Here is a 26,287-nt window from a genome sequence, read left to right as displayed (position 1 = left end):
TTTCTCTAGGAACCAACCTGTCCTTATGTTGTCGTCGGTTGGTGGTCAGAGCCACTGCAATGTTGTCCCAAGCCTTCCATCTATCACCCTGGCCTGGGCTCTCACAGCCAAGCTGGTTCCAGCAGTCTTCAAATACAGCCTTCCATTTCTCATCAGGAGGCACTGCCAGGATTCCAAGTTTCCGCCTAATAAAATAATCAGTTAGTCAGTTAAAAAGAAAAAAAAAAAACGCACTTGAAACAACACATTTAGACATAAGTGGTTTTTCATAGCTAGTGTCAACCTAAAATCTCAAAGAACTTTACCAAAACCTCATATACTTAATAGTTTCTTACTGTTTATCACTGAGAATAAACCCAGTACTTGAAAGAATGTCTCGACTTAAAAAGAGGTCACAGAAACTTGTATTCATGCTTACCATTCTTTTTCTTGCTCAGTAACAGCTTTGAAATATGCATTAATCCATGCAACAGATTATAAAGTTACAGGATTAAAATGTTTTTAATGCCTATGTAGGAGCAACTACAAATGTTACTACTTTATGCATATCAGTCTTAATCTTTCTTTTATTGTTCCAAGAAACATCTTGTTTAAATATGAAAAGCACTGATCTTTTTTCCAATCAAATAGGACATACTGTGATTGATGAGGCTTATCTACATCACTGGTGTTTATTCAGAAGATTGTACACATTCACATAATAAGAACATAGGTACAGAGATATCCCAAGCATCTAATGACCTTGGAATGTATAAATAGCCTACCTACACAGACAAAAAACATTCATCTATGGTTTCTGGCCCAAAAGTATCATCTACAGATAACGCTGCATCACGTTAGGTATGAGGTGGTAAAAAGCAAAAACAAGTGCAGGTATCTTTTCCCTAACAGCCATTGCTCAGGGATTCTCTATACACAAAACTAAGAGCTGCTGCCCATCCATATTCATAAGACATAAAATTGAATTCAGGGCTTCAAAAAGCTTTCAGAAAGCAAATAGAACTGTTAAGTCTGGCAGTGCTTTTCTTGATTTCAATCAAGTTTCAGAAACTGCCAGATCTTTCATAAATATTTTTTCCCCAAGAAATTTAGATGAGAACTAGAAACACTGACATTTCTCCATGCTTCTAGTCTCACAAAGCAAAAAAAGAAGGCTTCCAAGGTTTTTCACAACTGATATCAGAAGATTTTCAGTCTCAAGAGACTGAAAAGGGTAGGTGAAACCCTTATTTCACAAGCTGTCTTCACAAATACGTACATACATTTATTCATAGACTCCCTACAGGGGTAAAAACAGGCAGTTGCTGAGGTTTTAAGTACTCAGTACAGCAGGGAGGCCTGCGTAACTCCACATCCCATTGTGGGTGTCAGCACTGTCAAAAGAAATCACCAGTGAAAGCTTCTGGAAGCATACCAAGAAATAACCTAGGTTAGAACAGTTGTGTTTCCCATTTTAATCTGAAATTTCAGAGTAAGCTTCAAAGACACTGAATTCTGTACAACTATTACGAATATTGCTGACCAGTATACAGTGGTAGTAAACACTGAACTTTCATCTACCACTCTTGTTAAAGTTTACTTAAATTTATTCTACTTAAAGATCTCAGTTTGATTTAAACAGAACATGCTGTTTCTTTCCAGAGATTATACAGCTGTTACAAGTATTATTATATATGCTTTGCAAAATAATTAGTTAAAATGCCTTGTTTTATTTTTGGTAATTAAGCAATTCAAGTACTCTGAATTTCTGCCCTGTATGGAAAAGTTGTAGTAGATAGCTAATTCTGTCCAAACGTACCCTTACTGATATCATTAAATTACCATCAGAGTCATTATCAGAAAGAACACTGTGAATGATTTAATCCCTCAAATGCAATGTAGTCTCTCTCACAAATATAATCAGAAATCATCAGATACGTTATAATAGATAGGTTCTAACAGCCAGTCCAGATACAAATAAAAAGTACTGGGACTGTTATAGGTCAGTAGCAACATGTCAAGTATGCTGTAATTTTCATACCATTACTCAAGTAGTAATGAATATCACAACTGTTGCCGTGAATGTTACAATCACGCTGTGTCACCCTTTGCTTAACTGATTAACCCCCCCAATTAGCACTAAGAACTACTAAGAAGTACTAGCTTACACCAATATGGTGAACAGGAAACGGCCGTTTATTTCTGCGTGACATCTGCTTAAATACATTCATCTTCTACTTTGGCTACACCCCTTAAGCATGCATTGTCCAATCACTGAGAAGGGGGAGGTCCTGTCACATCGCATCCTGATAGCCCCGTGGGTGCTTAATACAACACACAACAGCTATAAAATAGGGTTTTATCTTATTTTTTTTAGCGAGGAGAGAAAAGGAATAAAGAGGGAGGAAGCTTCTTCTCAAAATCTCATTTTTTCTCTGGAAAAAAATAATTTAACCAGCCTCTGAAAAAAGCCAAGGGTTACATCTGACAGCATTACCGAACCTCATCAGAAATTATTTCTTACTCAACACTCACAATGCTTTAGGCTTATCCTTCTCACTCTCATATAAGCTAGGTTTGAAGTAGGTTCCTGTGATTTTTATTCCAGATCCCCATTCTCCACTGAAGAGACCTTCAATATAATCTCCATTTGGTAAGGTCAGTGTTCCCTTGAGAAAAAACAACAAAAATTGAACTGAAATCTAGTAGGACTCAAAGTACAAGATTATCATTATTTTAAAAATAACAGTTTACAAATTACTGTAATATCAACCTTTCCGCTCAGAGTCCAGTTATCTGAGAATTCCCCTTCATAAACTGTATCATCCTCAGAAAGCAGGATGCCAGTCCCCTACAAATATAATCAGAAAAAACAGCGCTGTAATTATAATAGAAGGCCAGACTACAGATCTAAAGATGTAATGAAATATTTGCTACTAATTGTTAACAAATTATTTATTTATTCATTTTTTAAAGCAACTTCTGCAGCAGTCCTAGGTAAAACAAAACTGGAATATAGACATTTAAAAAACAGAACAGCACAACAGAAGGTTAGAAGAATAGAAGATTTACACAACCTAACAGATTATTTATATGACCAACCATCTACTCCAGAAGGGTACCACGTCTCAAGGACAAATTACTGTAGCACAAATCCTAGTGCTCAACTCACCATCATTTTGTTAGTGCTGAAGGCTCCTTCATAATACAATCCAAACTGAGTAACCACAACGCCATTGCCTTGGCAAAGGTCATCTTGCCACATTCCCATATACTTTTCTCCTCTGAAGAAAAAGTGAAGTAGAAATAATGCAGCTTAACTAAGATATCTTCTTTTTCTATGGCTTTATTCTGGTATTTGACCATCACAAAAAACATTATAAATGAGTTATACATCACTTGTCACAAGCCCGTCAATCCAGTTTCACTAGATTAAAGAGAAAAAGACTTTTTGATAGAAAGGAACTCTAAAGAACTTCCTTTAACAAGTCACATTACAGACTGGCTACATCCAAGCAAACTGTTCCTGACTGCCTGAAATAGTTGAAGCCCAGTTAAGATCAATTTCTACCTAAAGGAACCCAAGCTGTAGTTACAGCAAATAAGAAACACATAAACTTGAATCTGATCCAGTTCAGCAAACAAATTGTATGTGAAAAGAGATCCTCAGCTTCATTAGGCATCTACATTATATACTTGTCAGTTACTTAGAACAGATGCTATTTGCTTATTTTAGGCAATTTGCTGCCTAAGTTTTGGTTTCTTTACCTAAGCTAGATGACTCAAACTGAGGGGATAATAAAAAAAGAAGTTCTTTGCAGGGAGCAAGAAGGCGGCCTTCAAAGTCACTTGACACTTGAAAATACTATTAGCTCTGTTTCAAGAAATACACACATACTTCTTTCACCTTCTGTCTTCTTACTATTCTGCTTTGTAAGTGGGCTTTCAGTCTAGTTAAACCAAAACTGGTTTCTTGAGCTCCAACCAAAATCCCTCTTTTCAGGAATGAAAAAAACATTGATTTGGTGACTGGAAAGAAAAAACTACATTGATTTGTGCTCAGAAAGCACTTAATGTTTATATTTGTACGTATGTTGTATTAGTGCTTAAGAATTCAAGCACCTCAAACATTACCTTGTAATATCATCAAAAACACCATAACCACTCTTCTTATCCATTGTCCACTGTCCAATGAACATACTGGGAGATGAAGAGGTAAGCTTCCCACTGCGCAGCAGCCCGTGGCCATGACGCATATTATCTTGGAAGCATCCTTCATATACTTCACCAGTAGCATAGCTATGAAGAAAAAAAAAAGGAATAAGCAAGATTCCTACAGTTTGCCATCCCTTTTTTCCTTATAAAAACTACACTACAGTCATACTAAGTAAAAACTATTGTTAAAGTATATTTGGGACATAAGTGATCTTCACTGTTTTAAAGGCAACTTCTCCCCAACAAGCAAGACTGGTATATTTTACTTATCTCTAAAGAAAAGAATATCATGAACTATTGAAAGGCAGTAGCAACCATAGAATACATGTTGTTAACAGAACACAAAATGAGCGTAAATGGGAGCAATTCAAAGTAAAAGCAGAAAACAAGCTAAGCTAACAATATACCTACATACATGGGGCTGGTTGGTAAGGGGACTCCCTTCTGCAGTGATGGGAACACAAATGCCATATTACCTGTAGACTCCATGCCCACACATTTTGCCTTCCTTCCAGTACCCCACATAGTGGTCATCTTTATTCAAGGCTTTATTTGGCACTCTGTATTCACCATACCTGTCAGCACACAGACATAGAACACAAGCAGCTATAATACTAACACTCTTCAATAAAAAGATGCAACACCCATTCTAAAATCAGAATGCTCTATACTTTTGCAGATCTCTAGCTACAACGGTTGGATTTATTGATGTAAAAAGAGAAAGCAAAAACTTCAACATCATTAGGTCAATTCAGTCTGTACTGCTTCTTCAGGTTTTGGATTTTGACACTGCTCTAAGCTTTCCCCTCTATGCTACACTGCAGCTTTCTTCTCAACTTCTTAAAGGACACAAGACTTCTCACATATTATGTCTACCTTGGTTGTCTTCAAGTCTTGATAACTCAAGTGCACATAACTCAAGCTCCAAGGCGAGAACATTTAAAAGAAGAAAACAAGATGCTAGCTTCTAATCATGCTCAAGCAGATGCACAAAAATTGTTCATATTTTCACTATGCCTGAACAGACAACTTATTCGTAGTACTTGATCTAATAAAGAGGCTAAAATTCCATTATAAAAGGTTCTCCTGTGAGCACATCTAGCCCCATAACATAATACTATTGCTGAATGTTTTAAACAGTGTGCCTGCTGAAATGCAAGAACATGCATTTGATTATTGTAGTAAATAATGCTAAATATCAATTTATTTATTTGTAATGGGAATTAGTATCTCCAAGAATGCCAAAATGATCATGGTTAGCTACATGTGCAAAAAGCTCTGATATGGTTTTATAGTTTAACATATGCCAATAACTAAGGTGTATGTTAACAACCTGCCCACAGCCTGATCACATTTCAACTTCTCCTCTGACTCAATACTTTGAAAATACAACTGGAATTCAATAGGACTCTTTAGATATTTTAACCCTGCCCTGTATAGACATGTCTGCTCACAAAATTTGTTTAAGAATGTATTTGGAAAGAAGTTAACCTTGCAGCCTAACTAATGCTGTAAGCAGATTCTTAGCAATGGATTAACTCAAAGCTGTATAATCAACTACTAGTTTACTTTCAAGTGGTCTCACTTGTTTCATAAGATAAATTGTTAATATCCAGGACTCACTCCTGCACATCCTATTTTCAAACTCCTCTGACGTTATCATCTTAGTCACCAGGATCATACACTCATTCATTTTAAGACAAAAGGCTTACTTCAAGACTTCATCTCCTTCCAAAATTTTTACACCCCCACTCCACAAGAAACATTGCAAGAAAGAAAAAAAAATGACAGAAGTTTCATCACTACACTGTATGAAAATCATTGCCTTTCCTAGAAGGCAAAATAAGCCACCAACTGGACATTTTGAAAGAACACTGCAACACAAAACATTAGATACCTACGTAAAGAAAACCTGACTGTAGAGTTTTTAACTGGGTTCCTCTGCTTAGAAGTTCATATCACCTACTCATTCTTTCTCAACTGTTTTCTCTCTCTCTCTCTTTTTCTCCATCCTGCAGCTGATTACCCCAATTAGCTCCAGTTTTATTAAACAGCAAGTTTTTATTTGCAGTTACAGAGTCTACTTTGAAGACAATTAACATAGCTCTGGATTATTCAAGGATCAATGCACAACATTTACAACCCTGAGTCAATGAGATTCACTGCAAAACCTTTTAATTAAACAATTTACTATCTTCTTATAATCCTTGCTATAACTTATACCTAAAGTATTTCTTGCCCTCTCCCTCCACAAGTAGTGGGAGATCTTACCCATCCTCCAGTCCAGTTCGGAAGGTCCCTGAGTACATTCTTCCATCAGCCCACTTTAGGATCCCTCTGAAAAATAAACAAAGTTGTACTTTGATGTGTACCAGATAATCAGTTCACTCAGCACTTCACAGATAGGCTTCTGTGAATAAGCCTACTTACCAATTCAGTAACTACTTCATTTTGTTTTCACCTGTATTGTTCAAATGCTCTTACCTGCCATGGGGTTTTCCTGAGAGCCATCTCCCATCATAAACAGCATCTTTAAATCTTGGGTCCTTGTAGAAGACGTATTTGGCACTGCGAGAAATAGGAGGTTCCTGTCTTGGAACATTCCCACCAGCTCCGTATAGAGTTAAATCAGAAGTCCCTCTAAGGGCCTGATCCACTGCTTGACTTATTGCCCTCAGCCACTTAGTCTGAAACAGAGTTTTAATCACAGAATTTAGCTAGCATCTGTTTTTGCATAGAAGCTCTCTCCTTTACAGCAACTACAGCTGTCTCCTTTGTGCTCTGCAGTACAGTATTGCTACTTCTCCCTGTTTACTTTTACAGGAGAGAAAAATCTCCTTTGTATCACTGAAACCATGAAAAATATGTAGATATGCCTACCTTTTCCTGTGGTGTTGAAGAAAGGAGAACAAACTGTTCTTCTGGAGTGGTAATCTTCAATCCATTCCTACAGGGAGTGCAGAGAGTCTTTTTAATCTAGTGAAATTTCATTCAAAGAAAGAGTAATGTTTTCTAGAGCATGAATATTGCATCTCCGTTGACCCAACTTGTTAGAATTCACTTAAACATTAGGTCATGAGTAAAAAAGCAGCAGAAAAGACTACTGGCTAATCTCTTGATTCTATCTTGTTGTTCTTAATTTCTGAACAACTTGTGTTGTTTTGTTGTTGTTTTTTTTAAACAGAAATAAAAGAAAATCATGTGAAAGAAAAGGGGCTAAAAATGATTACATTTCATTCCGCTCCTAGTTTACAGAAACTGTTTACAAAGCCCTAATCCTCCCAACCTAAGACATCTGACTATTTCAGCATCACAACACAATAAATACTCATACTCACACATTACCAGCTTCTTCTGAAAGAGCTTCTACCCACAGCGTGGACAAGGCAAAAATATGGTGTGTTGAAAACTGAAGAAAAGGAAAAGAGAAACTTCACTGAGTACTAACTGATTCATTACACCTGCCCTACCCTGTGATTTTTCTGAACGTAATTTCTTCCTCTACAGACTAAGGAAAATGGCATTACAGGCTCCTTTTGCACACTTTGCTCTCTCAAAAAAAGAGAACAGAAACCATGCCAACCACAGGGCAACACCAAACATACACTGAAAGAAAACATTAGTAGATCATTCCAAATTCCTTAGTAAATATGAAAAAATACCACTTCGTGTTAAGAAATATTGTAGTGAATAGTGCAAAAACTTACTTTCACTGTATGAAAAATCAGTCACGTTGTTTGAAAGAAAGCTTTGTTCCCGGATGCAAGCAGGCTTACCTGAGCATGCACCAGAGCATCATTAAAGAGGATAAACCAGTTCACAGAGAATCTTCCAGCATGCTGTAGGGACAACCCCCTGTTGCTGCTTTCACAGATTAAACGACGATCTGGCTTCCGCAAAGAATCCTACAGGTAGAGATTACAAATAGTTACAGAAGTTTACTTCCCACTGATTATGATTTAAGATCAGTGCTATTTATTTTTCAGAGTGTACTTTCATAGGCCAAAATTTTCCAAAATTAGATTACTTCAGCAGCACAAGCCAGAAAAATGCAATCTGCAACTGAGAGTAGCATAGATAACAGACAGAATATAAAGTTCACAACAAGACATACCAGCTACTAACAGGCTGACAATTGTCATCATACCGTCATTTTCCCAGGAAATGTCTTCCAGAAGCTAAGTGTGTACTCTGCTTCTTTCCTTTTTCTGCCAAGATGGACAGCAAGGCTCTCATAACAAGAGCTAGAATCTTGTAGCTTCTGGTATTCTGGAGATGCCTAGGGCACAAAGCAAGACAGACCTGACAGACTTTCTGAGGGCTTGTACCAATAACAATAACAAAGCTGCAAGACAGCTATCCCATTTTATTAAATTAGCACCAAGTGTATGACAGCTGATCTAGTTAATAAAATAAACAGTGGAAGCTAGGTAATTTTCCTGGTCACATGTTCTCTTGGTGTGTCAGGAGTTTTTAGATCACAGAAGCTCCCCATGAACACTAAAGGCAGAATGATTAATACATACAATTACATTACTCACTTTCTTGCAGCTTAACAAGATGTAGCAGAAAAAACGATAACTTCAAGAGTAACGCTTCTAATAACCACATTGGCATGGACAGGCAGGTAATTTTTATTGCTGGGAGTCATCTATTCTTTGAATAGCATGCAGTTGTAGACATTTGCTATGTATCTAGATGTATATACAATATTACACATTATTTTCAGTAGTGCTAAAGCCAAGGATTGCTGCACTAAAAATGCCAGATGGAAAAGCAATACGCAGACATCAAAATAATGCAATAAAAATTTTCAACTCAAGCACTAGAAAGTTCTGGCAGAGTAACAAGATTCTACTTATGTTATCTACGCAAGTGTGGCTTATGAATGTGCAAGTAAACGTGCATGATCTTTCCCTGTAACAAACCTGAATCCAAGGTAGCTTCACTGAGGGTTAAGCTACTTCTAATTACCCGGCATCTGCTTCTCACTGCTATTTCCAAGCAATAAGTTTCATGTGCATAGTTTTTGAGATATAAATAATAAAGACAGCTTACCACTTCAAAACATGTGGCAAGCTTTAGCAAGGTTCTGGCATAATCATGAAGTCGTCCGAATGGCATGAAAAACAGAGCATTTAAAACATCCACCAGCTGCAGGTTTTCCTCATTGTACTCAGACAGTTTCTGTAACAGCTCCTGACTTTTACTCAAGAAGTCTCTAAGTGATAGGACCATTGGGGAACAGAGGAAGAAAACAAGAATGACAGTAAGACATCAGTGATGTTTTGCATCAGTGAGCACTCCACCAGCACAGAACGCACCTTTTTGGATTTTCATAAAACAAAAATAACAAAGGCAAACGCGTGCTACTTATTAATCCATTCCCAATTTGACTTAAGCAAGTATTGTAATAAAATCATGTAGCTCCCTACCAACTGCAATACAGGACTTCAGTTCTGCTTGCACAAGCTCAGTCATTATGCTGGCTGAAGAAAGCTGACTTAGTTGCCCCACTTGAAGAGTAACTAATTGCCTTTTTCCCCTTTGACATGTGATGAGTAAAAGAGAAAATAGGTGGAACGTTTTAGCCTTGTCATGGTTATTGTTAAAGTAGCGAGTTTCTACCAGTGTTGACTCATATAAGAAGGCCTGAATGAATCTAAACTTTGCTCCAGTACACTTTCCTAAATATAACCAAATAATCTCTTCCCCACCCCTGTTATTCAAGAAAGCTGAACAGTTTTTCCCCTAACTAGAAAAATTACATCCTACCTCAAAGAAAGGCAGGAAATCTGTTCAATCCTCAGTCTGACTTCCAAGAGGGAGAACTAATCTAGTTCAGAGAAGAAGAGGGAAATGATTCTGAAGACAATGCATTAGCACACAAGACCAGGATTTCTTCATAAAAATGAAAACAAATCTGCTTTTCCCTCTCCTTCACAATATCTGTGCCACCATATGTGCACACATGACATATCTGCACTAATACACATCCAGCTGGGAAGCATTTAAACCATAAATTTCAAGAGCCAGGTGAGGCTGAGAAAGTAAGCCCCAGGGACAAAGAACCAGATCAGAGAATTGCACATCAGGCTCCCTAGAATTCTACATGATTAATTTGATGCATGAAATGGTATCTTATGTACCTTGTCTAGGTCTGCTAATGATTTTAAGAACTCTCTTGTTCAATAAGCATTAAGAAGAATCCTCTTTAGAGAGAAGACTGTATTTTTAATTGCAAATTTAAACTAAAGTCAACAACTTAAATGGATAGCTTGCATTTCTGAAGTGCTTCAAGATCCTCACATGGAGGTCTCTCCATAGGAAAGTGTCAAATAATAACAGCAAGTAAATACATAGTCTTATACACATCTATACACTATATACGCATATAACTACACTTCCCAATGAAGTCAGCTAGTTTAAAAGAAAGTTAAGAGTAACTGCTAAGGCTAACTGTTCATCTTCTGGAATATCCAGAAAAGACACACTGACACTGTTAACCATTCACTGAGACAGAATTCCCTGCAAAAACAAAATCATTATCAGCAAAGATATTCTTGACTTCCCTTTACAGGTAAGGGCCAAAACTTCTATGATATCTGCTCCCTGAAGTCTCAGGACCCTTAAAAATTGTTGTTCACCTAATGAGACCCTGGCTGCAGTAGGAGAAGCTGTGATACCAAACAGTGCCAACCAGTGTGAAGAATCTGGTACACTTAAGTTCAGCATCCAGAACTTGTCACTTCTAATAATAAATAAGCTTATACTTGAGCTCAGATTTCTTGCAAGTCACCCTAAGAATCCTGCCCACTGTGGAAAGATTCTTGATGTCTCTCTGCAGTGGGATTTCGTATTCAGTCATTAGCACTGTTCCACAGGTGTAGAAAAATCCCTGTGTTAGATACCCCAATATTTCAAAGAACTTCCAGTACCATTGCTTATGCTACATTCAAAGTGTATCATAAATCAGCTGTAACAAAATCATGTTCAGATGAGAGACTTTAGGAAGGAATTAAAACTGGCAATTTTTCTGACAACATTTGGAAGAAAAACTCCTTCATTACAACAGTTTCCTCACAATGCTAGAGAGCTGTACAGCATCACTACTTCAATTCCTAGGCAAAAATACTTTTTAACTGAGAAAAGGCTGTATTCTCAGATCCAAAAGCACAATTTCCTTCAAGCTTAAAAGCATCTATACAATAAGTAAAGCATGTCTGATGCAGAAATAGCGTGCTATTTGTCCATCCTTTTAGAGAGCTTCCACAAAGGTAAAAGAATATAAACATAAAAGAATTCAAACTAAACTGAATTCACAATACCTACTCTCACTAACTCTTAAAGAAACGTTCACTGTTCTGTATATTCTAGGGAGCAACAACTGAAAGTATGAAGTACTGACAAACACCGAATAGATGATGAAAACTTAACATCAGTCCTAAGCTTTCAGGAATTATTTGAAATCCACTTACACTTCTTTCAAAGAATTTGCCACTTATGATCTTTTTCCTCCTCTCTCCACACCTTGATGTAATAGCAATTGAGCTAATTAATCAGTATTTTAACATGAATTATTATCATAGTTGAAAGGGATAAACTTTTTCTTCATCTAATGGAAGATGAATTATCGTACTCAAGTATGCTGAGGCAATGTCACTTCATGCTCATTACTATACACACACATGCACACAAATACTTCTTTAGAACACTCTACAAGCTGACCAAAAAACTCCACATCATGATAAAAGTTTGCTTACATTGCAGGCTTTGCGAGAAGCATAAATCCTCCCATTACCAGGAAATTTGTTATTGAAGTACAATATCTAAAATGGTGAAGAAAAAGAAACCTTTAGTTTCAAACTAGGAACAACCCTGGAAGTAGCATCTACTGCAGTTTGCAACAGCATACCAGTGAGATCCATATTACCTGTTACACAAGTAATCATAAGTCTAAGGGCTTGAGAAAATATCAAACTCTGAAATATTCAGTTACCACAACACTGAGTACTCACTTTCCACGTGAAGGACAGAATATGCATTACTATTACACACTGTTGCTGCCAGAGGAACTATTTTACAACTTGAATTATTTGTTTCCCCAAGTTTGAACACATACAGAACAGGTCATCTGTTTCAACAGTTTAATAACGCTAGCTTCTAATAGTACTAAAGATAGAAATCTCTCTTTTTCCTGCATTCATCATTTTACTCTTCATTTCTTCTCTATTAAAAAAAACAAACAAAAAAATTTGACCATTTGGATACAGTTTGGGTAACCTGCTCTGGATGGCCCTGCTTGAACAGAGGGCTGGACCAGAGAGCCTCCAGAGGTTCTTTCCTTCTCTTGTAATGGAGATACAATTCACAGCAAAAGCAAGTCTCAGTTTAATCCAATTTACTGATAGTCTTTTGTGTGACTTGATGACATTGAGGAACATGCATAGGTTTGATACTATACACAGATAAATATTTGAACAACTAAGAAAACAAAGGGGAAGAGCAGAAGCCATGCAAATAGTGAAGAACAGACATTAGTCATAACAGTTAGTGACAGAAAAAGAAGAAATTCTAGTAATAATGAGAACCAATTCTAGGCGTCCAAGTTAAAATAAAAACTGCAGTCAGTCAGTATGCGTGAAATGGAGAAAATTGTTGATCACTCATTTGATAAACTGAGATGAAGTTTTGTTTCAGAGTGATATGGCTTAATTTTATCACTGACCCAGTAGGAAAGACAACTTGTATTTAAGAAAATGTGCAACTGCACATTCAGAATGCTACTGCATAACAAGAGAAGCTGTTGAGTTTATGATCACAAAGTTCTGTTCCTTTAGGGATTTTCAGATATCTAATAAGACAGACTACATTCAGACAGAATACTTTTAGACCCTTTCCTCTTAAGCCAGTATTTTTCACAAATTTGGATGAAGTTACCCAACAACTGCAAAACTTATTGAGAAGACAGACAGCAAACAATTGCATAGACATCCTCTCCCAGAATAATTAAGATAATAATAATAAAGATAATTCAGACCAAAGTTTGAGCACTAACACAGCTGTGTCTTCTAGGCAAGGTCTGCTATGAGCAGATACCAGACAAAAGAACTGTTCTTCTGGGAAACAACTTTTAGTTAATGACTTTTCAAAAGACCACAGTAACCACAGTAAATTCCAAAGGTATTCTTACTTAGTGGCCAAGTAACTGCAACTCTATTGCCTTATATTACAACACCTTTAACTAACAAGTGTGTCATGCTTTACTGTTATACATGCAGCAATCAATTAAGTGTTTGTACAGAATTTTACACTCCTAATGCTTTCCCAACACCAAAATTGTCCAGTGTGCACACTAGCAAAGCTTGAAATACAAAGCTCACTACAAAATGAATTAGCCTGTGAAAAACTCTGCATAAATTTTAAATTGCAAGAACGTAACTTGAATTATAGTTTCTGATATAACTTCCCTTATGATTTATTTTCTCCTGATACAAGGCTTGCTGTGGTCAGCAGATTAAGCCTGCAGACACTCAAGATGAGACAATCAGACACTTACTCAGTGTAACTATCCAAAAAGAGACTGGAATGCTTCAGGATGGCCAAACTCCTGGCTTCTTTAACTCCATGAAGGAAGCTACTTAAAGAAGCCCCATGTTGACCAATAAGATAGCATAGCTTGCTGAACCTGCTTGCCATTTCTTGCAACAACTGGATTGTATTTGCACTGCCCAAATTATCTGTAATAAATCAGAAAGAAGTTTAGCTTATGTTATAAACGTAGATCACCCATCAATAAAAGAATTACCCCAGTACACTGTATGGATGTTATATCAGCTCATTCCACTTCCCAGCAACATCATCCACAATCAGGAATTCAATGACTTTACATTACATAATGGTTCAAACAATTATTTCAGATGAAACAGTTAGGAAAGCACAAATACCAGTAACGTTGTGCAGATATCAAACTGCACTTGTGTTTCAGTAGTTGAATGAAACGAGGGAGACGAAAACAATCTTGGCTTTAACTTAAAAATATGTAATGACCTAAGTCTCGCATAAAGAACTTTACTGTAGAACACAGACTAAATAATATCAAAGAAAATATTTAAAAATTTTTTTACCTAAACCTAGAAGAGGTCTAAGAACCTGAGATTTGATCTCACTCAGTCTGAAATAAAACCTTCTCTCAGTAGAAGCCAACTCATGCAAACTGGCAATATACCCCATTATGTTTTTGTCTACCAAGACCAAACAGTTGTCTCCACCAGCTATCACATTGCTTATATATCCTATCTGAAAGACAAAACAACAACAAAAAGAAAACAGCTTACATTTGAAAACAAAAATAAACAAAAATTAGGATGATACAGAATAAAGGCTATCATCATAAGTTTCAACTACCTGCAGTGACGCTTGGCACTAAAGGTCAAACAGTCTATTCAATGGTTTAATACAAAATTAATAACGTAGGGGAAACAGTTATAGTCAATGTTGGTTGTTATGCTACTTATAAAGACATTTTTAAAGACAACAATCATTGCTTGTTTAAGAACCAGTGACCTTAATTTTAGCCACTTTTAAAACACGCCTATGTAAACAATGTTGATATCAATATAGTACCACATCAGCTATTTTCTCCTGCTAATTAGGAACTGTGGATAACAAGAGCTTAATGCAATTGTGCTCTGAACTACAGTGCATTCTTAATCTAAAAGACATCAATTTATTGATAAGAACAATATTACAGTATTAACAAACTGGACTAATATAATATCTGCACTAATACTAAATACTACTTGCAACTCACAGTTTTTGAAGAAAAATTCTCTCAGGTCAGTACGTGTGCCATTAATCCAATGCACTCTGGTTCCTCACTAGTTCTAGTTCACATGCACTACTATATTATAACTCAGTATTTGAACTCCACTTCCCTTTCTTTTTTTAGTTAAAAAGAGGATTCCTTAGAAACACACATGTATTTATACATATGAACAAACCCAGTATATGTACATCCCACCTCAAAATCTCTCCCCTATTGTTTTTCTGCTAGATCTAGGGACATAGGATTGAGACCCAGATTAACTGAAACAAAAGAGCAGCCTTCTTCCTAAAGCATCTCCTTTTTGTTATCTTAAACTCAAATTAGCCCAAATGATGCAAAGACACAGAATCAGAGTACACACTCCCTCATCTCAAGCCAACCTCTTGGTAGTTACAGCAAGATTGAGTTTGAATCAGTATGATTTGTACTAACTTAGAGGAAATATCACTCACCTTACTACAGGATAGTAACAAAACTGGATTCTTACTACAATTACTTTCACTCAAATTATCTGTTGTTATCTCTTGACCACAATAATATAATCCAGGCTGGAAGTCTTCCTCATCTGCTAAGAAGAGAGAGTAATCTGATCCTGCTGCTGTACTCCAAACACCATCACCACACACCTGAAATTCATGAGGAAGAAGAAGAATTAGAAGTCATCTCCAACTGGAAGAGAGTATGTACAGCTTCTAGACAAGAATGCAAGGAATACACCTGATAACAAGCTAATGTATTAGAGTAACTGGTAATTTTTTTAACATCAGGATTTTATAACAAGTGTATTTCTTCTTTCTAATGGATGTTTCTTTTAACCTTTAAATTGTAAACCAATTTTATTTTTAAGAGGTTATCAGGCGGTTTTGATGAAAGTTATGGCACCAGTTTTCCCTCTCCGTTTGGCAGTGAAACCCATAAATATGGGAGAAAGCTAACATGCTGTATCTTAATATGCATAGGGCCTAAGCAGAAGAATTCTGCAGCTAGTTTTCTGGTGCTTGCCTGTCTTAGGGGAAAATAGGCAAGGATCTGGTCTGATCCAGAAATCATTATTAACCTATTCACTCAAAATAATCAAAAACTCAGAACAAACTGAAAACCCTACTAAAAGGTGTAAGATTTAACTAACAGCTCTATAAATACACAAGAAAAAAAAATACGGTTATGATCTAGCAAAACTGGAAAAAGCTAGAAGCATTTGTTTAGCTATTTTATAAAAATAGAAAAAAGTTTCAGTACTTCCACATCTGTATCAGAAGAACCAACTGTAAGGCAGGTTTGGTAAGGAGACAAAACAGTCATGTCCCTTTAGAACTTTAAAGCAGTCAAAAACAGTGGATGTATATATATGAAAGAATTCCTGGATGCCTTTTTCGCAGGCTCATTTAAGAATAACACTCACTGTATAAACCAAAGAAAGCAAAGATTCTGCTACTATATAGCATGCAGATCCATAAATAAGGTCAGTTTTCAGAAGTTACTTTGTATTCACTTTTGTAGGGAAAGGCCTAAACTCAAAGAAGAAAAATACAGAAAACAAAATACCTTTGCAAGTCGAGGGACTGTTGTTGGTGAGTGTGTGTGACCAAGCTGACCAAAGATATTACTACCCCATGAATACACCTGTAAGAAACAGCTCAATATCAGTGTTTAACAACCAATACATACAGATGAAATCTGAATTGTAGTAGCACAATGCATTGAGTGTGCAAATAAAAGCCAAAGGCATGCAAAGAATGTACTAAGAAGCTCTTCACTAATTTTTGGTGTCTTTTGAATGTGAGAAGACAATTTGAGAATAGAAACAGAAGTGCAACAGGTCATTACAGTCTTCAAACATAATACTGATGGCCCATAGAGAACTTTAATACAATCAGAAATTCATGAGGCACACTGCTTCCAAGTCTCCTCCCACAAACAGAAACTACAGCTTACAAGAAACAGAAACCTAGAAAACATTCAACATGACAGTAACATGATAGATGAGCAATAAATGATATAATAACATGTACCTGGGATTTGGCAGTGAGTGCTAAGGAATGATGACCACCAGCAGAGATGTGAATCACTTCTTTACCATCTAAACTTTTCACACATAGTGGCTGAAGCCTGTCAATTTCCAGAATCCATAAAGAAGAGTTTAAAAAAAGTTATTTCGCCCCCTTACCCCACTCCCACAGAACATTAGAAAATGCAAACATAGCAAACATATTAAATCTTTTGGCAATAAACCAGCTTCATCAAAAGGCCATGAGGTGCAAAAGTAGACACAAATATCACCTTAGCATGGGCAACATGGTCAAAATATCACCAGAACTCCTAGCAATTGCAAGGGAGAAATTCTGACTAACTAAAGATCAGTAACAACACAGCATGGGATGTGTTTCGTGGAAGAATTTAAGTCAGAACACCTCAAAGAACAAGAACAATGCAAGGCAGGTGATCAAAATTAAATTGGATACTTAAGATTTAAGTGATTGACTGAATAAAGAAACATTTATCAAAGAAATCTCACCTTGGTAGAACATCACCATGTCCTAGCTGTCCATCTTTCCCCCTTCCCCAGCTCCATACCTCTGTTCTTAGAGATGGTAAAAGAGCATCTGCCTCACCACTGTAGGTTGGAGTGAGAGCTACAGTCCTCATTTTTGCCCGTCCTACCTTCCGTAAGAGTCTAGGAGAAACTGAAAACATGCCAAGAGAAAAAAATAGGTCATCATTTTAAATTCATCACTTACACAGGCATGTCACTCAGTATTATGCAAAATCAAGGCTTTTTGCAAGAAGTCTTAATTAAGAGCAAAGGCTGACATGCAAGAAGATAGCTTACTGACAAAAAGAAGCAGTGTATGGGCTAACAGCAGATGGATCCCAGGTAATTTTTACCAGCTAGTAAAGTTAACAGGCATATAAGAACAATGCAGTTACACTGCAAATGTGCCAAAACAAACTATATGTAAAATAAGTATACTTTTAAAGAAAATACACACTTGTCACAAATAGAAATATTCCAATTCCTAAAATTTCTGCACAGATACAAGACTGATACAGAACTACGCTACATAACCACATATTCAAAGTAATTAATACCACGGAAGCCTGTGGTGGAAAAACATCAACAGCTTTGAATCCTGGTGGTGAGAACTGGAATACCTCAAAAACCATTGCTCAAAACCACCTCAGCACAGCAGGGATCAAAGGCCACAGATATATCATTTGCTATACAATCTGTATAGACAGTCAATTTGCAAGATGCCTAGACTAACACAATGGGCCCATTTGATGAATAACTTTATGTTCAATAAATATGTCATATTTTCAGGTGTTTTTTTGTTTTGTTTTGTTTTTTGTTTTGGTTTTTTTTATACCTTGTGATAACAGGCCAGGCAGGGAAAGTCTTCTACTTCCTCCTTCTGATTCCTCCTCTCTAATATCTACTAAACTGGAACTCTTCTTCCCCTGCATTGATTCCAGTTTGACCTGCTCTTCTCGACTGTCTTTCAGAGCTTCAGGCCCTGTGGAACCACTGCCAGGCTGAGGGCTCGGTTCATTTGAAGGTGTGCCATAGAAGTTCATTACTTTCTTCAGAGACAACGCTCCAGCTTCATATGTAGCAGCTACTCTCACACCGACTGCTGATGCACAAGAGGCCACCAGGCTGTTTAAGGCAGATGCACTTGTACCTGGAGGACCAGGGATACAAGCACCAATTTGTTCTCCTTGAGAAGGCTAAAATAAGAACAACAACAAAAGTCCAAGTATTATAAAGACAGCATGTAACAGCAGGCTGATTCATTCATCAAACTAAGAGCTATACTGAACAAGATATTATAAGAAAGGTGTTTGTTGTTTTTTTTAATACTCTGGCATCAACTACTACTAATCCTTGGAATCACAGGTTAAGATTGAGCACCACTTCTACGGACATGACCAAAACACCTCCAAGTGTCTTTTGGACTTACCACATTGTAGTTCATTCATAAGGGACTGAAGGCTATTTCTGTGGGCATGGTTTTGGGGTTTGTTTTTTTTTTTTGTTTTTTAATTTAAAAAAATGGATCTTTCCAAACAAATATTGAAAGGGATTTAATTTTAGACTCATTACCACTTCCTCGTCAGCAAACAAAGTGCATCACTGAGCAGTGTACTAAAAGAAATGTAAGGTTTCCTTTTCATACGTTAAAAGGTAAACAATGATTCACTTATTTTCCAAGGTTTGCCTTAAGACCACTCTATTCTATATATTATCTTACACTGCTACTGCAGCCATACAAAACTTAGTTAAGTCATCAAGTTACACAAGTGATGAACTGACTAAAGGCAGTTATTAGTATCACTGCATCATTGCCTGCAACAACAATAATTTTATCTCTCAAGTAAGAGACAATACACAAGATAGTAAAGTGAAAACAGGACAGCAAGTCCTGTTTGTCACCCAATATTTGGTGGAAAATATTATAACTTATTTTTATCCTATCAGAAAGAAAAGAATCTTCGATATTTCTTTGTGAAAAAGTAACTTAAAGGGCTGGGATTGTCTTATTCATTTGCAGTTTATAACTTGGGAGACCAGGTTTGTTGTCATTTTTGTTTTTCTAAAACTAAGGTGAAACATTACATGAGCATCCATGAGTTACTTGAAGAGCAGAGATAAAGATGCTCAGTTGTGTTAAGATTCAGTGGATCAATTCCACATTTGTCTAATTCCTGGAACTGTGTGAGAAGAACTATTTTAGAACCATACCTGGAGCAAGAAATCAGGATAGAACATGAAGTGACGTACTTCAGTTATTTCCTTATGGTAGGATTGCTTGCAAGATTCTGAGCAGCTCACAAGCGTGAGACTGCATTTGTACCAGTAAGGACAGTTGTGTCCAGGTAACATTTATTAAATAGATCTCTCTCAATAGGAAAACAGAACATGTTGAAATACCAGATTACAGGACAGCCTTTTGTTCTTAATACTACTTACTTTTGTTTCAGCAAGCAGTGACAACAACAGATCCCAGATAATTGTAAAATGAATTTAAGAAATTTATATACACACATCTGAAACAATGGAAGAAATTTTCTTATTTCTGCTTTAACTTTCACAAATTGGACCAGAGTAGCAGTTTACCCTATAGAAGTTACCTTTATCGTACATCATCTACTACTTACTCAGGTAGGTACTGCCAAGACTGTACTGTCAAGTTTTGCATTAGATTTTAGTCTAGGAGCTTTTGGGTTATATATACTTTATCCCTCTTTGATATACAACATTTTTTTTCCCAAATAATAGTAATGGTGATATTTTGCCAGGGAGCTGGGAAACAGTGTTTCTCGAACCTTCACATCAAACATCAACTGTTCCTTATTAAAAAGTTTTTAATTAACTGTTCTGCTATAGCATCAAAATAGTACTGTTGAACTATTTTCTACATCTCTCAAAACAGAGCAGCATTTATGAACTCCTGTCCCTGTTTATCCATTTGTGCCACCCTGAGCTGATTAATATTGGAAGCCTTTTATTCAATGCTTTAATAAACAGATTTGTGAAGAATCAATTCCATGCAAAGTAAAGAAAGCTTTACCCTGAAGGTAAATCTGACAAATTCCACACAAGTGTGAAACCCATACAACACAGAAGGGCTACAGAAGAGAATGGCAAATAAGCTTACTTGCTTTTGATACCATGGAGCATGAAGAGTTAAGACTGTAGCACTGTCACTGCTACTTGCATCAAAGGGTTACAACTCAACAAGGACAGGGGACAAAAACTCTTACATTTCAAAATTGAGAGCCATTGAGTGACGAAATACTTTGAAACTATAGGATACCGCAGTCCCATTAAACTGAGTATCTCATTTGTGATAAGAGTAACATCAAGCATAACATATATAACAGAAGTTGCTGCACATCCAGAGCAATCTACTGGCTACCAACCTGCTCAGACCCTGTGCAGATACTTTTCTCCAGGTTCTCATTTAATGTGTGATCAGATAAACTGATTAAGTACTCTTTCACTTCTTTTCTGTCAGTACTCAGAATATTTCCAGGGCTAGAAATTCCACTGTCTTCCTGTCCATTGTTGCTGGAAAGTAAACTTGCTCCATCAGATTCTAAAGCAACAAGCGCATGTTCGTCCACAAGAGTTTTCTTACAGTCTTCACTCTCGCTACCTGTTACACTTTTTCCTTCCAGGTTTTCCAACGAAGAACAGAAGGCATGGTTTTCTGGTTGTTTATCTGCCAACGCTACACCCAGTGGGCAACAGTGACTATCAGAAATGATTACATGATCTTCCTTGTCTGTCATGGTAATGAGGAGTTGACTGCAATGGTTGCACCTCTCTGGAATAGGCTTCATCTCCTGCACAGGGAGACATTGTACCAGAGCCAGGCTGTGGTAGGCTCCACAAGCAATCTGAAGCACAACACGTCCTGCCAGGTGCTCTACCTTCTGTGGCTTTGTCACTGGGAAAGTTGTTGTAATAAGGCCCAGCTGGCAGCCACTCCCCCAAGCCCATATCTCTCTGCTTAGTGATAGTGCCAGCGTGTGTTCTTCTCCACATGCTAGCTGCAAAATCCTTACTGATAGCAGAGGACTGGTTTCAGAATCAGAAATACTGATAGGTTGTGGTTCTGGCACATATGGTTGACTAGCAACTGCACACTGTCCAGAAGAATTGTTCCCCCACATGTACACCACACCACCTTCTGTCACAGCTCCATTATGGAAACTGCCAGCTGCCACTGTAATAACATGTTGCCCAAGCAAGGTATTTTCTAAAATGGGACTATTAGCACAGAACTCCTCTGGTCCTGATCTCCAGGGCAGTTTTCCAAAACTGTAGACCTCACCACCTATTAAAAAAGTAAGAACAAAAATGTCACAATTCTAATGAAATTAAATCAATGCAGAAGTTTGAGAAAACATGATAAATATCAATTTTTAGCTTAATCCCATCTCAACAGAACTGTTGTTATTGATATAGGAAGACTGCTGTTTGACCTCCACTACTGCTGCTAAGTTCTATGCCTCTTTTAATGGGAAAACAAGGCTGCTAGAAATCCAGGGAACTTCTTACTGTAATGTCTTTTCTGAAAGAAATACACTGCATAAATATCATTTCGAGTTAAGACAGTTTAGACCATGTTACCATTTTCAAATGGGAAATCCAGAGCCATCAAAAGAGAATAGGAAAGAAAACACTATGCTCTACTCAAACACAATTTTAAGGGAAGGGAATACTGGCAACATTAAAGAACAGATGTAATTAATGAAACATTCTAAAAGAAAGGCTGGCGATAATTAAAGTTTGTTACTGTTAATATTTAAGATTTGCATCATAGTTATTACCTTCTGTTAGAAGTAAGCCGTGATTTGTACCAAGGGCTGCCTGCAGTACAGTCTTTCCACAGAGGCCTGGAAGCCTTTCTGGAGTTACAGAGCAAGAACCAGCCTTCCAGGTATAGACCAGGCCTCTCTCTTTGGCTCCTTCTGCCTCTTCTGAACTACAAAAAGATTGATGAAAGCACAGAAATGGCTTGAAATTTTCTGTGGTACTGCAATATCACAGAAGCTTGCTTTTCATGTATGTAGGAAAAACTTAGAAGTTCATATATTAGTTTTAAATTTAGGACATAAACAGGACTCATTTACACTTTGGTAATCTTAAATTAAATGCTCTTTAAATTAAAAACAAAAATCTTTTATTTGAATTCAGTAGTTTTTCATTTTTCCTTTACTACCGTCAAATAAACTGTTACCAGCAACCCTTAAAGACATATTTATTTGCAAATAATACAACTAATTACATCTTATACTTCTTGTTCACAGCAAAGAGATAAAGAGATAAAATCCATGCACATTTTTGCCAGTGTGGATATGCTGGGGGAGATAGTTGCATCAGTTCTTCCAAGCAACTCTGTTCCTGTCTACAGTGAGTTTTACATGAACTCTTTTCATCTTAGAAAATAGAAGGAATACTTCTGGATTGTTAGCTTTTATTCATATTTTGTACTATTTAATTTGGGGAAATTTAGATGTAGAAGAAAAAAACATTCTGATCTTTCAATTCTTAGCAACTTTCTCAGGTTCAAATGAACCAGTCATTCATATCAGCTGGACCAAGGACCAACAAGCCTGAAACATCATGGGAGTATCTGTGCTCACATACACCACTGAAGCTATCTAAAGGTTCTTCAACATTTGCACTCTGGTTCGAATGCTCAACTAGCAACTTCTCCCATTCAGCAAAAGAAATTCTTTGGACTTTGACAACAAGCATACTTTTAGTAAATTGTGAAGTCACTTGGTATTCTTAAAAAAAAGTTCTCTCAAACATCAGTAGAGACTTTCAAATTAAGAGTTTTCTTCAGATTTTCAAATTTATATACAATAGATACTTCTCCATCCTGCAAGAGAAGTAGGCTTAGCTCTTTCTTTGGCAACTGTCAAGTCATTTACTGTCTATGTAAAACAGTTCTCTCAGCTTTGCATGAACTGAAGTTAAATACAGAAAGGTAATGAAAGAGCTCTGACGTAATAACGTTTGTTTAAAATAAAAGCAATAAAATAACACACGTATTCAATTATTGAAGCAAACTCAGAAAAAGTTAGTCTGAAAGGCTACGTTGTAGACAACTTCTAACACCCAAGAAGCACATTCAAAAGCCACAAGCTTTATTCATGAAGACCATTGATTATTATTTTTTTAAAAAACTAAGTTTTGCTCATTGTGGTGCATCAGCTAAACAACACCTCTGCATAGTCTGCCTTTGCAACATTTAAGCTGAGAGGAACTTATACAAGACTGAATTATGCCTCTCTCAGCTCCAGTACCTATCCTCAATCTCTTCTTCCATATTAAGAAAAAAAAGAACTCCACAATGACAAACAAGAACTATTCTATGATTCACTTAAGTAATCCAAATGACAAACATAATATTAAAATGCAGAGTCCATCCTGCATTTTAGATGCAGAGAACCTGAGTTCAGAATATAAACACATTTAAAAAGAACTGAGTAACATACGGGCCAGAAAAAGGAGGTTAGGGATTTCATGATCCCCACAGCTCCCTTCCAACCCTCACAATTCTGTGATTGTGTTATTCTGTGAAAAATCCAACATCACAGTTAGGGTACCTGCTAAAAAAAAAAGGACATGGATTTTACTGAGACGGACAAAGCACATATTACAGTGTTGTGTTCTTTGATAACAGAGCTTTTGTCAGCATATCGTGCATTCAATTTAGTTTACAGCCTTACACTCCAGATTTTATTCGTTTGATAACCCTCAGATCATTGTGTGGATATTTATATCCCAGAATTTATTACAATATATATCTCCATCTCAGGCAACAGAGATGATTTTACTATTCACCAGACAATGTTACTTTTAAGTTTCCATGTCCACAAGGTTCAATAAATAACTGACAAAAGAATTTGCTGTTTTAATAAGTTGATTGTTCCAGACATAACTGAAACTTCAAGCTACGTTACTCCTCTCTCCTTCACCTTAGGTTACACACAGAGTATGCTGACATTACTCAGTAGTTTCGCAGAGCAATCATTGGCTGGCACATTTCTGGGAGCCCCTGTGGCTCTACCTAGCTGCTCACTCATTCTCACCTTCTTTCCTGTGAGGCCATCTGTCAGTGGCAGCACTCCATCACCACCAAATCATCTCTCTTTCAAAAGAAAAAGTCTCTCCACAAACTGTGAAGCAAAATTAAAAAATATATATAGCTATTTAACTGCAAATAACATTAACCAACAATAATAATAATCCCAGAACCCCTAGAAACAAGAAGCAAAGTGTTAGATCCCACATGTAAAATCAATAATCACTTCCACGACACAAGTATGGTTTGGTCCACTCACACAGAGCTAACAGACAAAGCTAAGCAGTCAGACTTGTCCTACCTACTCTTTGCACAGTAGGCCCATTGTAAGGGCAGAATGATTAAAATCTAGTTCAAAGTCAGAAAAACTCTCTCTTTAATTCTCTCTGCACACTCAAAAAAAAAAACCCACAAAAAACCATTAAAGCAGAATAATTGATTTGTTTTCGGTTTGAGAATCCTAAGCTGAAATAAAATGTATAAGGCAAATATATTTATAGGAACAGAGAACAGTTAGGAATTCAATTCTTAATCCTGAATCAAATCACATTACCATATGTAACAGAGTACTATTGGAACAGAGTTCTATTAAAGCTTGTGCAGGAATGCAGAAAACCAATGGAAGAATTCAAAACATTTCTTCACAGAATCTGGTAGCAGAGTAGCTATATGATAAGACCACAGGAGCCAATGAGGAAAAAGCAGCTGCTCTATCTGATGCTTTTATCTTTTTCCATTTTGAATTTTGGAAATCTACGCTCACACCTTTCCATCTTCCCAAAGATACCTTTGTATTACTTGTCTTGTAAGAAAAGTGACACTACAGAGAATACTTGTTTCTTACAGTCTGTTGGATAGAGAGAGAACTGCATTTTTCCTCAATGCACTACTTGGCTAGATGAAGTACTCAAAATTTTAATTACATTAAGGAACATGTGATCACATTTACTGAAATAAGTTTCAGACAAATTCTTTCGGCCATTTTGTTTCAGCATAGTTGCTGTCTGATATCTGCTGTAACAAAAACAGAAAAATATTCCAACATAATGGCTTTTTAAGACAGTTCATCTCCAAGAAAAAAAATCTAGAATATTTGAACCCCTTATACAGAGAAAACAGACAAGTCTTGATCACAAGAGATAATATATACAAAGCTGTAAACTGCATACAGAAAAGTTTTAATTCACAATTAGAAATAATGCTCATCATGGTGACAAGTAACTGAAATAACCCACACAAATTCCAGTGCTTTCCAGCACTAGGATGCTCTGAATAATGAGGTACCATGCAGACCTTTGTAATACCAGATACAGGACACCAAAATAGTGATTTAGGCTTCAGGATTGGCAAAGAAGAGATAGGAGTCACAAAAACATAAAACAAAATATTAAAAAAAAAATCAATTTAATATGACAAAATAGCATTGTAATGAACCATACATTCTTTGCACTTAAGAAACAGCAAGTCAGATCAGACTTTCTAGGATCAGAAAGAGTTGCATTCATCATCAGAAAGATACTGCCTTCAAGGCATTTCTTCCTCTTCTTTCTCAAGAAGAACAACAAACAAACCCACTACTGTCAATTTTTACATTAACAGAGGAAGTCTGAAGATAAAGAAACTGACATACAACATTTCAGTGATGCAGGTGTTGATG

General features: G+C 36.7%; 1 protein-coding gene across 7 annotated transcripts in view; it reads right to left on the bottom strand.

Moving 5' to 3' along the window:
* Positions 1 to 26,287, bottom strand: part of ALS2 (alsin Rho guanine nucleotide exchange factor ALS2) — a 212,037-nt gene that overhangs the window by 10,412 nt on the left and 175,338 nt on the right. For all 7 annotated transcript variants that reach the window (XM_090144202.1, XM_090144203.1, XM_090144204.1 and 4 more), the window contains 24 exons: positions 24,638 to 24,724; positions 22,364 to 22,518; positions 20,948 to 21,867; positions 18,391 to 18,751; positions 17,538 to 17,706; positions 17,035 to 17,131; positions 16,568 to 16,645; positions 15,475 to 15,648; positions 14,322 to 14,493; positions 13,754 to 13,934; positions 11,958 to 12,023; positions 9,253 to 9,415; positions 8,342 to 8,473; positions 7,971 to 8,099; positions 7,533 to 7,603; positions 7,075 to 7,141; positions 6,679 to 6,881; positions 6,466 to 6,531; positions 4,671 to 4,769; positions 4,114 to 4,278; positions 3,152 to 3,263; positions 2,753 to 2,830; positions 2,515 to 2,648; positions 18 to 185 (listed from right to left, as the gene is read on the bottom strand). In XM_090144202.1, the coding sequence (XP_090000328.1) occupies positions 18 to 185; positions 2,515 to 2,648; positions 2,753 to 2,830; positions 3,152 to 3,263; positions 4,114 to 4,278; positions 4,671 to 4,769; positions 6,466 to 6,531; positions 6,679 to 6,881; positions 7,075 to 7,141; positions 7,533 to 7,603; positions 7,971 to 8,099; positions 8,342 to 8,473; positions 9,253 to 9,415; positions 11,958 to 12,023; positions 13,754 to 13,934; positions 14,322 to 14,493; positions 15,475 to 15,648; positions 16,568 to 16,645; positions 17,035 to 17,131; positions 17,538 to 17,706; positions 18,391 to 18,751; positions 20,948 to 21,867; positions 22,364 to 22,518; positions 24,638 to 24,657 (3,980 nt within the window). In that variant the 5' untranslated portion in view covers positions 24,658 to 24,724. The remainder of the gene's footprint in view (positions 1 to 17; positions 186 to 2,514; positions 2,649 to 2,752; positions 2,831 to 3,151; positions 3,264 to 4,113; positions 4,279 to 4,670; positions 4,770 to 6,465; positions 6,532 to 6,678; positions 6,882 to 7,074; positions 7,142 to 7,532; positions 7,604 to 7,970; positions 8,100 to 8,341; positions 8,474 to 9,252; positions 9,416 to 11,957; positions 12,024 to 13,753; positions 13,935 to 14,321; positions 14,494 to 15,474; positions 15,649 to 16,567; positions 16,646 to 17,034; positions 17,132 to 17,537; positions 17,707 to 18,390; positions 18,752 to 20,947; positions 21,868 to 22,363; positions 22,519 to 24,637; positions 24,725 to 26,287) is intronic.

This window comes from Phasianus colchicus, chromosome 7 (assembly GCF_987193195.1).
Source record: "Phasianus colchicus chromosome 7, bPhaCol1.hap1.1, whole genome shotgun sequence".
In the NCBI taxonomy this organism is placed as follows: Eukaryota; Metazoa; Chordata; class Aves; order Galliformes; family Phasianidae; genus Phasianus; species Phasianus colchicus.
This window is presented reverse-complemented; position numbering and strand designations above follow the sequence as displayed.